Raw genomic sequence first — 13,272 nt, 5'->3', positions numbered from 1 at the left:
ATCACTTCAACTTCAATGATCTGTTGATATATAATTTAATTGGTCAGTGATAAAATAATTCTTTAAAACTTTGGTAAAAAGAAAAAAATTTTTTAGAATAGTCTAAATAGTTTAAATTTAGAAATCTAATCCCCAAAGGGAAATTGTTACCTCAAAATTCTTATCACCAATTTTAAGAATATGTATCTGGAAAAAAAAGACACTTTGAGAAATGTCCAGATTCTTTGTTCTGGCATGCAAAACTCATTGTATTTCATGACAAAGTTCCATAAATTTCTGACAAAATTTATAAATATTCTTATGAAGAAAAGAGAAAGTTATTTTTAAGCAATGTGTAAGTATTATCTAACTTAATACTTACTATGGCCTACAAGGCATCGGATGCTATTTGAATCTACATTTTGCACCTGAAGAAACTGGGGCATACAGAAGGTAAGTGGCTTGTTCAAAGTCATACATTATATAGACATTCATCCACATACTACTTTGCAGCTCTAATTTACCTTCTTTTTTAAGTTGAAACACAGCTGTCTTTTAAGGATATTATTTTTCCTGAAGCCCTCTGATGTGGAGACATGATTTTCCTCTGATTACATAACCCTTAATTCAAGGCTTGACACATCCAAACTGTCTTTCCTCCTTTCTTCTTTAAAAACCCCTATTGCAGACTTCTGTTCTCAATGGCAGCACAGGTAAACATAGCTCCCTTCCTTGAACAACCACATCAAAATTACAACTAAATTATAGAACAACCATCACTCAGAACTGGTAGAAATCAAGCTGAATGGAAGTCTAACGACTATGGAATTAAAGAAACCACAAACATCTGTTCTGGTGGGAGTTGGAGAGACATGTAATGGATTGGTCCCATATACACATGTGGTAGATAAAAACCCAGGAGGGAAATCTCAAGAGCTGAGGAACAGCTTTCTTCCAAACAGAAAGGCAGGCAGAGCCACAGAGCTAGAAGGGTGCCATATCTGAGACTGCATCAACCTGGCTAACAATGTTCAACCCACCCTGCAAATTCCCTGAGGCTCTGTCCCACCCAACTTACGGCTGTTAACAGTAGCTTTTCCATATGAATGGCTGATCTTGGCTCAAGCTTCATAACTTTCTAATCCTTTCAAATAAGAAACAGCTGATCTTAGTGAGCTGCCAGACCCCCAACCCCGTACCTCTTGCGAAGTGGCCCCAGGCATGGCACTAGAAGCAAACAGCCTATATTCACACCTTGGTTTTACTTGGGAATCTCCAAGCCCAGCACAAACAGCAGCCATCTCAGATTGCTTTATAGTTCAGGCAGGGTGGCCCTGGGCAAAACATAGGTGAGGGTTCACCTTGGCTGCACAACCTGGAAAACCCAAGAGACTGGACACCCACTGGATAGCTACAGATCATGTTGGAGCACCACCACCCTGCCTCTGCATAGTGGATCTTCCACAGATGGTGGAGGTTGGTGATCAGTGGTCAGAGCCAATCCTTGCAACTGACTGACCTGGGTAAATCTCTCCCATTGACCTGCCAAGAGCAACCAAGTCTCAACTACAAGAGGAGGGTATAATCAGCCCACACAATGATGCACCTCAACTACCCAGCTTGGGTGATAGGGAAGGCTGTGCCACTGGACCTTATAGGACACCCGCTATATTAGGCCATGATACCAAGACACGGAGTCACAACAGCTCTACCTAATACATAGAAACAAACACAGGCTGCCAAAATGAAGAGACAGAGAAACATGGCCCAAATGAAAGAACAGATCAAAACCCCCCAAAAAGAACTAAACAAAATGGAGATAAGCAATTTACCAGATGCAGAGTTCAAAACACTGGTTATAATGATGCTCAAGGAACTTAGTGAAGATCTCAGCAGCATAAAAAAAATCCAGTCAGAAACAAAGGACACACTAATTGAAATAAAGAACAATCTGCAGGGAATCAACAATAGAGTGGATGAAACTGAGGATCAAACCAATGATTTGTAACATAAAGAAGCAAAAAATAACCAATCAGAACAAGAAGAAAAAAGAATCCAATTCCCCCCACCAATGCCCCCCCAACAAAACAAGGATAGTATAAACAGCCTGTAGGACAACTTCAAGTTGTCTAACATTCACATCATAGGGTTGCCAGAAGAAGAGAAAGAGCTAGTAATTGGAAACCTATTTGAAAAAATAGTGAAAGAAAACTTCCCTAACTTGGTGAAGGAAATAGACATACAAGTCCAGAAAGCACAGAGAGTCCCCAACAAGATGGATGTAAAGAGGCCTACTTCAAGACACATCATAATTAAAATGCCAAAGGTTAAAGATAAAGAAAAACTCTTAAAAGCAGCAAGAGAAAAGCAGATAATTAACTACACAGGAATTTCCATAAGACTGTCAGCTGATTTCTCAAAAGAAACTTTGCAGGCTATAAGGGACTGGCAAGAAATATTCAAAGTCATGAAAAGCAGAGACCACAGCCAAGATTGCTCTACCCAGTAAAGCTATCCTTTAGAACGAAGGACAGATAAAGAGCTTCCCAGACAAGAAAAAACTAAAGGAGTTCATCATCATCAAATCATTATTATATGAAATGTTAAAGGGACTTTAAGAAAATGAAGATCAAAACTATGAACAATAAAATGGCAATCAATACACACCTGTCAACAACTGAGTCTAAAAAACATACTAGGCAAACAAGAACAGAGACAGAATCCATGGATATGGAGAGTGTTTTGATGCTTGCCAGATGGGAAGGGTGTATAGGGGAATGGGGGAAGAGGTAAGAGGATTAAGAAGTACAAATAGGTAGTTACGGAATTGCCATGGGGATGTAAAGTGCAGTCTAGGAAATGGAATAGTCAAAGAATTTATATGCATAACCTATGGACATGAACAATGGTGTGGGGATTACAAGAGGGAATGGGGAGTGCTGGGTGGAGGGGGCAAAGGAGGAAAAACAACTGTAATAGCATAATCAATAAAATATAAAAAATAACCCCCCATTATAATGTTTGTTATTTACCCTAAAATGTTTCAGCAAAACCAGCATATTATTGTGTATGGGTTAGTTCAAACTTGAACTCTAAAGATAGTCCATTTTCCTAATCAAGGAATAATAGAATAATGTACTAGGGAGCAATACACAATTATGAGATGGTTTGCTGGATATTGTAATCATAAAGGACCAATCCTCTTGAGGCAGATACTATCAAGCTATAGATTTTGACTGTTTCCTAAGTAGCACACTCAATGTCCAAAATGGATTTTTACTGGTAAACATAACAGCCTATTGAGTAGCCTGGTGACTATTAAATATGGGCTTTCTTTGTTGAAATTAAAGGTATTCAAAACAAGTGGATTTCCCTAAATGTATTTTAATCACTACCAACCTTTGTATGAACAAAGAATAAGAATCTAGGGATATCTATGCTTTTTACACTTAGGAATTGCACCTGAGGTTTGATCTCTAACCAGTCTGGTGTCCAGCCATTAATCAAGGAACATTTCTGATTGTCCAGTGCAAGAAGGGACAGAATTCTTTGTCTCTGGAATGTGGTTGTGTATGCATGAGGGGACCTTTCATTTAAGGTGCAGAAAACCTAAAAGGACAGAGAACTGGGACTTTCTTGAGCTTACTGAACAAGTTGTATGAATTGTTTCATATCTGTTTTGCTAATGAATGTCTAGTCATGCTAGATTATAGTCTGATATTTGCTTTTATTAACTTCTACCACTTATATATCAAAGAGAATTTAAAAAGTAACTTAGGTGAATTTATAACCACCATTACTCTTTCTTGTTATTATCTCATGACCTCCCAGTAACTGCCTCCCATTCTTTAACAATTTAAACCTACATTTTTTTGAGTACTTACTGTGTATTAGGGCTTTATTATTTCCTTTAATCCACTAGTTCCAATCCTTCTCATTCTTTTACTCTAATATTATCACTCTAACAATTTTCTGGTCCCAGTGGAGCCATCAATCTGTTGTCCTTCATTGTAGCAAGGGGAAGAGTCCACTATCATGCATACGTGGTGAATCTTTAGTTTAACTCTCCTAATTTGAGAATAAACTAAACTAATAGACAATAGTTGTCTTACATAGCTTTGCTTTTGCTCTTCATTGATAGCACTGAATTTTATTAATTACACTGAACTTTCTTAAATTACTAATTTAACATTTTGTATAGGTAATATATTCATATTTGGGAATTTCATATTGGGAATAAGAAATGTGATACTGAATATATTTGGCAGTCTTGTTCTCATTGGTCATTCATATATTCCTTCACTGTTTTTTTTTTAAGGATTTTATTTATTTGTTTATTTTTTAGAGAGGGAAGGGAGGGAGATAGAGAGAGAGAAACATCAATGTGCGGTTGCTGGGGGTTATGGCCTGCAACCCAGGAATGTACCCTGGCTGGGAATCGAACCTGGGACACTTTGGTTCCCAGCCCACGCTCAATCCACTGAGCTACGCCAGCCAGGGCCTTCACTGTTTTTTTAGGTAAATATAAATACATATTGTAATTTTCTCCTTTTCTCACACAGAAGGCAGAATATTATGTATACTGATCAGGACCTTGATTTTATTCTTCAAATATTCTGGAAATCAGGGACAGATCCAAGTTTTATGAGGTATAACACATACAATTTGGGGGCCCTCATTAAATGAGGGATCACAGGATAACAGATATAGGTTAGTGATCTTTGAGCCCAGAGGAAGCACCTTCCATTTTTTTAGTATATGTACTGAAGAGGAAAGAATTGCAATATGGGGGCAGGGGGCATGATAATACCCTGGATTTGGTCTAAGCCTTGTCTAAACTTGTTGCCAGTTTATTTTTTTATGTTTTAAGTGATGGCCTTTTTCTAATGCCTTTGCATGATCAACTGTATCATCTTCATTCTGTGCCACGTAAGACAACCTGTGGCTAGGCTGTGAACTTCAGACCCACAGAGTCAGGGGTAAAAGTACTGCTAATAGCCCCTTGTTAGTGGCACCTAATTTTCTTTTCCATCCATCTTGCTAATCTTTTTAAACTTCCTTACTATATTATTACTAGCTATGGATGCCTTGGGAAACAATTCCTGGATGAAAAATTTGAAATGCTATTAATGGTGTTGTGAATTTAAAATAGCTAAAAGGCCTTTTACTTTCCTCATCTGTAATGCTGAGATAAAAAAGCATTTATTTGAAGGGTTCCTTTTGAAAATTAAAAGTATATGGGATGATTAAAGAATAATCATATTTTAAAACACTATGTTTTAAACAATTAAAAACATAAAATTAAGACTAACTGCAAAACAGGTTTCCTTGATAGATATTTGTATACAATTGCATTTAAAACTGCAGGCTACACATTTTTCTCTATTTCACATGGAAAACTTCCCAAGCTAGATCTTCTACTAGGATAAAAATAACCCTAAATAAATTTAAAAGTTTAAAGTTAAAAAAAGAAAATATAATGCAAAATTACTAATATAAAATTATATTTAGGGGTCATGACAGTGAGGACTCGTGAAATTTAAATCTCCTTAGCTTTATGTTAAATCTGTCTCTGCTAAAAATAGTTCCTTATCCGTCTGTAGAGACTTTCCCCATTATTATTTTTTTAGTTGCATAATATTCCATTGTGTGGATGGGAATGTCATTTGTTTTTGCTAAAACACTTTTTTTTACACTTAGACCCTTTGATAGCACCCTTTTTGGGGCAAATAATATTCATGAATGGTGACTACTCTGAGGCATTTAATACAAATGACAATATCCTCTTTCCTAAAACAACCTTCTCTTTTGCTTTCGTATATATTTATATTCATTGTTTGCTTTTGGTTCCCATATGCTTTCTTGATAACTACTTCTCAAAATCCATTTTTAGTTTTTCTTGGTCTACCTACAGTAAATACTAATGTGCATAAAGGTTTTATTTTAGGCCCTATCCTCAGTCTTTGGTCTATACTCTGTTATTTAGTTTATCTTTCCTATGGCTTCATTTATCAACTATATATCTACTCATTAGTACTATTAAATATGCATTTCTTTTTTTTAAAGATTTTATTTATTTATTTTTAGAGAGGGGGAAGAGAGGATGAGTTAAAGGGAGAGAAACACCAATGTGTGGTTGTCTCTTGTGTATTCCTTACTGGGTACCTGGCCTGCAACCTAGGCATGTGCTCTGACTGGGAATTGAACCAGTGACCCTTTGGTTCACAGGCTGGCACTCAATCCACTGAGCCACACTAGCCAGGGAAAAAATACATTTCTTTTCCATATCTTTTTCTTAAATTTCAGACCCATATTTCTAGTTACTGATTTGAATTCCTTATTTGGATGAGTCACAGGAGGCTCAAATTTAATGCACTTAAAACTAATGAATAATTTTCACATTTCCAACTCAATTCTCCTATACTTGTAAACTTGATTAACACTATTATCATTCACCAAAATAATTAATTCATTCTAAAAGTATTTACTGAGTGCTAAAAAAGTGTGAGGCTCTGTACTAAGTACTAGGGGCACTGTTTTAGCCTTTCTCCAATTGCTCTCTGTCAAGTAGTACCAGATCCTATTTCCTGAATATACTACCTCCTATCATTATATCCAGTGAAGCAGTTTAATTTAGCAGCTTAACACCTCTTACCTCAAATACTTAAATAATCTCCTACTACTGTATCTACGTAAGTACGTCTCTACTTCAATCCATCTTCCATGTGGTAACTGTAATTATCTTTCTAACAAATATATAGGAGAAACCACTAGTTTTCTACCTAATATCAATTTTTCCTTTCTTCCTTGGCAACAGACTCTATATTGTTATGGGTGGTGATATAACCACACAAACAGTTTTTTCAGTTTTTCTTGCACATGGAGTTGTCAATTTGATACAAACAGATATATAAACAATTTAAAGTTACCTCAGAGGTACAACCTTTTGTCCTTTATATTTCTTCTTTCTTCCTTGCCTACAACATTGATATGATGGCTGGAGCTCTAGCAGCTACCATGTGACCATGATGATGAAGATATAAACCACATACTAAGGATGACTGAGCTGAGGTACAGAAGAAGTCTGGGTTACCAGTGACACTACAAAGTCATCAAAATGGCTTTTAATTGCCTAAAGATTTCATATTATACAAGAGAAAAATAAGCCCCTATCATATTTAAGCTATTGGTAGCTGAGCTTACTGACAGTAATATCTCTTACTGATACAATAATGGCTTGTGCTCCAGCTAAAAAACTTTGATTGCATTTTGGATAAAGATGAAATTCCTAGCATGGCATACAATGCTCTTTGAGAATTGGTTCCAACTTATTTTCCTAGACTCAAATGCACTTTTCTTCTGTTTTCTCTAAATCTTATGCTTTAGATACACCGACATACGTTAATTTATTTGCAAAAACTACAGTATTCCCTCTGTCTGGGAAGTTTTTTTTTTTTCCCTTTCTCTTTGCCTGGCAAAATGCTCACTTTTCAAGACTGAAATTAAGTTATTTTTCCAGGGATGACACCCTTGATGTTCCTGTACAGGTTTCATGCTCATTCCTCTGTGTTCTCACAGCACTTTATACATTCTGCTACCACTATATTTATTGACATTAATTGTTTATATTACTCTCATCTCCAAAATAAGCTGTGAAATCTTTAATGGTAGAGGACAATTAGATTTCTCTGTATTTCCACTTAGCCCAGGGTTAAGTACAGCCTAGTGCAAAATGTTTGTTGAATAAAGGTACTGCCTGTCCCTTTCCTATTTGAAGCTTTGACATTTGTTGTTAATTCTGTGTTACAATGTGAAATTACTAAAAAATATAGATGGATACCAAAGACTCAACCACAATCATATTTAAAATTTGAATTGGTTCAATGTCTTAAATTGTTAGATTATATCATTCTACAGACTTTCTTTTTATTTTGCCAGTCTCTTAAATATAAATTTGAAGCAAAATGTGCACAAATGCCAGAATAACTGTGACAGTAATTTATTGAACCTAAATGTTAAAGCATCCTTTTATGAAGTTACATACTAGATCAATTTAAAAAGAACAAAGAACAAAACATTGTAAGCCAATATGAAGGAGAATCAAACTTGTGAAAGTTCAAAATTTACTAGATGAGCCAACAAAACATCCAAATTAAACCTAAATTAAATTGCAATTTTTCACTTGGTTAAAGTCCTATTACTTAAAAAGAGATAATAGTATTTTCATTTTTAATTTCTACTTTGTTTCTTAATTTATTATTTTATTGTCTACTCAAATCAAATATGTTTATAACTTTCATTTTTGTTCTCATATTGTTGTAGAAATTAAGATACCTGCTCTCCTCCGCTGTGAAAGAGGAATATGGGCACGTTGGAATTTTTCAGTAACTTCTTCAAACTTCTGTTTTCTTTCTTGAAGTATTTGTTCTCTAATTTGATATTCTCTTTCTTCTTGTTCTTTTCTTTTCTCTTCAAAAGCTCTACATTTAAAACATAAGGAAGATAACAGAATTAGGCAATCTGTTTTAAAAATCTCAACACAGAAAATAGTTTCAAAACAATGCATTATATATTTAAAAATTTTACTTAGAAACAACACATTTTATTTATTTATTTAATCCTTACCTGAGGATATGTTTATTGATTTTAGAGAGAAAGGAAGGGAGTGTAGGGAACCGATCCACCTGGCAATGGCAAATGTAGCCCAGCCCTATTGGAAAACCTGCAGGCTTGAGTCAGCACACAGGAAGCCAAACCCATTTGCCGTGGGAAACCAGGTCTGCATTATACCTAGGCTGCCTTGAGGCTTGTTCTTGCTAAAACTCCCTCACCCTGAATTGAAGCTACAAATGTTTACTGCATATCTTTAAAGTAACTTCCTTAAGTCTGTGCTAATTCTCCCACGGACAGAGTGTAACTAGACTAATCACTCTTACAGTTCTCTTGCATTTGCAATTTTTTCCTTGTTAATCTGTAAGAAGTAATCAGTAACATCATTTCCTTTGTTATATGTAAAAAAGTAATCACTTAAAGCAAACCTGAGCATAATGAATGAAAACGTTCTTTGATGTATGCTATTAGAAAGCAATAAAAGCCTGTCCAGGATCTGGGTGCTCTCTCTCTCAGAGAATGGCTGTTCTGTCCCTTTTTCTCTACAGGACTTCTCTAGTCTGTGAGAATTTGTTGACTGCATCGACAACACCATGGACACTGCTGGTCAGAGTCCACATCAAAGGAGAGAGAGAGAAGGAGAGAGAAACATTGATTCGAGGGAAACATCAATTGATTGCCTCCTCGGTGCGCTCCAACAGGGGATTGATCCTGCAACTTTTTGGTGTATGGGATGACACCCCAACTACCTGAGCCACCTGGACAGGGTGAAACAACACATTTTAAATTTTAACAAGCCCCTGGCAAAAAAATTTAAATATTATTGTAAGTGGTAATTTAAGAACTTAATCCAGGTCGGGGGATCTAAGATGGCGTCGGAGTAGGAAGGAGCAGATTTGGCTTTCCTCTGCTCAGGGGAGAGAGTCCTGACCGATCTTTGGAGTGGAAAGGCAAGCAACCAACATATTTCAGCATTTTTGAAAACAGAGGACCAAGGATTGTGGCAGAACCGAAAGAAAAAAGAATGGATCCTAGGGGGAGTGCTGCATCAAGGTAGGCTCCCAGGACAGGCGTGTGGTCCCGGGGCTGCAGCCCCAGGCCCGGGGGCCGCGGCTGGGTTTACCATAGGGTTAGTGGGAGAGAGCCAGGTCCACTGCTCCCTCCCCAGCCGAGCAAGGTCTGAGTGGCTCTGGGAGGAATCCAGGTGCTGGCAAACACACCGGGTGGCAAGCAGCTTTGGAGGCGGTGAACACCAGAGCCGAGTTGTGCTGCGGACCCAGACTCCCAGGGTCACCGTTCTGGCTGGAGCTTTGGCAGTGAGAGAAGCCCGGCCACTGTGGAGAGCGGCGGGCTCGATCGGGAGGAATTTCTCAAGAGGAAGGAGTGAATGGACACAGACACTGTTTGGGGAATTCTCCTGAAGTGATCAGTGGCTCTGGCCTGTCTGCTCCCCAGCTGTGAGAGCACGGGCGGTGGACGGGTGGTGGACGGGCCGTGTCCGCTCGCGGGAGCGCAGGCGCGGGGGCGGCGCCTGCGGGGGGAGCATCCCCGCACACCAGCCCACAGCAGTAACCCTGGGGAAAGACCTGATTCCCACACCCAGGACCCAAAGCTGAGGAGCCAGTGCGAACCCCATGGGCCTAGGAAGAAAAGCCAAACAAGTCATCCTTCGACCTGCCTCAAGCAGCAAGAGCAGAAAAACTGGTTTGGCCACTTTGAAATCAAGAGACTTTTTAATTTGATTCTATTTTTTTAACAATTTTTAATTTTTTAAGTTTTATTGTTTTTATTCTCTTTTGATTTCTTTTTCCTCTCTTACCGATTTCTTGTTTTATTCCTTCCTCCTTCCTGTCCTCCAATTTTATCTCTTCTTCCTGCCTTCGTCTGCCTTTTCTATTTTTTTCTTTTTTAAATTTTTTCCTAAATACCTACAAGTGAGACAAAATCCTGGAGTGGTGAAAAGACCAAAGTTGAACCCAAAGAAGGGGCATCACAACAGCTGGGACAGTGAGATAAATGTCACTCTGCTATTACAGAGAACCTGCAAGTTATTGCATATTTGTATTATTATTATTTTTCCAGTGTTCCTACATCTTTTTTTTTAACAGTATTTTTATATCCCTCTTATTTTTGTATAGCCTGCTTTGGTAGGCTGGTTTTATTGTATGACCTGACAGCTTTCCCCTGATATCTCTTTCTATACCGTATTACTAATCTACTGTCCATTAACTCACCTGTGTCCTATCAGCATACTACTCAATGTTCTGTACTCCCTATCCTTATTACCTAGATTTCATAGACTCTGCCATATGAATGTTGCCATAATATTATTGTAAATAGCTGCTGTTCCATGCAATTGTAATTACTTCACAACACCCCCCACCCCCCCAGATCTTAGCCCATTTCAAAGTTTCCTGAACTCTATTACTGTAGTGGTTAACTCTATTCTCTCACACACTACACCTATTTACTATCCTTTACTCTCACCTTACCCCAGAATCTGACCGCCCACAACCTCTCTGCTTTATAGATCTAACTCACAATCTTTCCTCCCCCAACAAGAGTATTATCTTTTTTCCATCCTTTCTAAAAATCAGCTAGCTGGGTGGAAGACCACGGTTAACACTATACATAGTGAAAGCATCTCCTATATCTTCCCTACTTGCTACTACTGTAAATAGCATAGAATTCTCTGTTGCTTTCTTAAACCATTTTGCCTTCCCCTCCATCTGATGACAAAAAAGAATAGGTGGAGGAGGTGAACACCAGGATACCCACTGGAAGAGGAAACCCAACAACAAAGGAACCACTAACAGATAACAGCAGAAGAAGGTGAAGGAGGGAGTAGTAACCACACAAACCTCAATCCAGGACTTATCTGGAAATACAACTAAACAGTAGAGACAGTACCCAATACAAACAACTGAACAAGATTTCTTTAAACCTTGTACACACAGAAGAACCAGCCTCAACACAACCTGCCCTCACCAGCACCACAAAATACAGAAGGTGGTGGACAGAGTGACCCACATTTAACCAGCTGGCGGGAAGGAACCACCAAAGAAAGACTCAACAACAATCAAAACCCAAAGGCAAACACAAGGCCAACTTAAACAACAGCCCAAGACCAGCGAGCTTGGGGGGTCAAGGAAACAGCACCACTGAAACTCACTGCTACTCTACTAAAGAAGTTCACATCATAAACCGAGGGAGCCAGAACAGATCAATATAAGAAGCTGAGGTGAACAAGAAGAGTCTCACAAACAATGGGAAGACAAAGAAATACTCCCCAAATGAAAGGAAAGGAGGAAGCCTCAAAAAGAATGCTAAATGAAACAGAGGCAATTCAACTATCAGATATTGAATTCAAAGCAGTGATTGTCAGGAAGCTCAATGAGCTCACAATGAGCTACGAGAACCTACAGAGAAGCTACAATGAACTCAATGAAAACTACATCAGCATAAAAAAGGAAACAGAAACTCTCAACAAGGGCGAAGAGGAAATGAAGAATACAATCTCTGAAATGAAGAACATAGTAGAAGGAATGAAAAGCAGGATCGATGAAGCAGAAGATCGGATCAGCGAGCTAGAGGACAAAATAGAAGAAAACACCCAGAAAGAGCAAGAAAGGGAAAAGAGGCTCAGAAAGAATGAAGAGGGATTAACAGAAATGCAAGACAATATGAAACGTAATAATATCCATATAATAGGGATACCAGAAGGAGAAGAAGAAGAACAAGGGATAGAAAACCTAGTTGAACAAGTGGTGATGGAAAACTTCCCTAATTTGATGAGACAAAAAGTCACACAAATAAAGGAAACACAGAGAGTCCCAATCAAGAGGAACCCAAGGAGGCCCACCTCAAGACACATCATAATTAAAATGGCAAAATTTCAAGACAAAGAGAGAATCTTAAAGGCAGCAAGGGAGAAGAAGGAAGTAACATACAAGGGGGCCCCAATAAGGCTAACAGCTGACTTCTCAATGGAAACACTCCAAGCCAGAAGAGAATGGCAAGAAGTATTCCAAGTAATGAGAACCAGAGGCCTGCAACCACGACTACTTTACCCAGCAAGGCTCCCAATTAAGATAGAAGGCCAAATAACAAGCTTCTCAGACAAAAGAAATCTAAAAGAATACACCTCCACTAAACCAGCTCTGCAAGAGATGCTGAAGGGACTGCTTTAAGGAAAGAAAGGAAAAGAGAGAGAGAGAGAGGATCACACGTACATAAAAGGCAATGAATAAGTACCTATCAATAATAACCTTAAACGTAAATGGATTAAATGCTCCAATCAAAAGACATAGAATAGCTGATTGGATAAGAAAACATGACCCACACATATGCTGTCTACAAGAGACCCACCTCAGGATAAAAGATCTGCACAGGTTGAAAGTGAAGGGCTGGAAACAAATTTTCCAAGCAAATGGACAGGAAAAAAAAGCCGGGGTAGCAATACTCATATCTGACAAAATAGACTTCCAAAGAAGGTCCATAAGGAGAGACCCAGAAGGTCATTTCATAATACTCAAGGGAAGAATTCACCAAGAAGACATAAATATAGTAAATATATATGCACCCTACAAAGGAGCACCCAAATACATAAAGAAAATCTTAGAGGACTTCAAGAAAGATATGGACAGCAACACAATTATTGTGGGGGATTTTAACACCCCTCTA

General features: G+C 38.1%; 1 protein-coding gene across 2 annotated transcripts in view; it reads right to left on the bottom strand.

Annotated features, from left to right (window-relative positions):
- Positions 1-13,272, bottom strand: part of CEP126 (centrosomal protein 126) — a 98,377-nt gene that overhangs the window by 50,718 nt on the left and 34,387 nt on the right. For both annotated transcript variants that reach the window (XM_028516066.2, XM_028516063.2), the window contains exon 3: positions 8,314-8,459. In XM_028516066.2, coding sequence (XP_028371867.1) covers positions 8,314-8,459 — 146 coding nt within the window. The remainder of the gene's footprint in view (positions 1-8,313; positions 8,460-13,272) is intronic.

The sequence above is a fragment of the Phyllostomus discolor genome, chromosome 6, assembly GCF_004126475.2.
Source record: "Phyllostomus discolor isolate MPI-MPIP mPhyDis1 chromosome 6, mPhyDis1.pri.v3, whole genome shotgun sequence".
Classification (NCBI taxonomy): domain Eukaryota; kingdom Metazoa; phylum Chordata; class Mammalia; order Chiroptera; family Phyllostomidae; genus Phyllostomus; species Phyllostomus discolor.
This window is presented reverse-complemented; position numbering and strand designations above follow the sequence as displayed.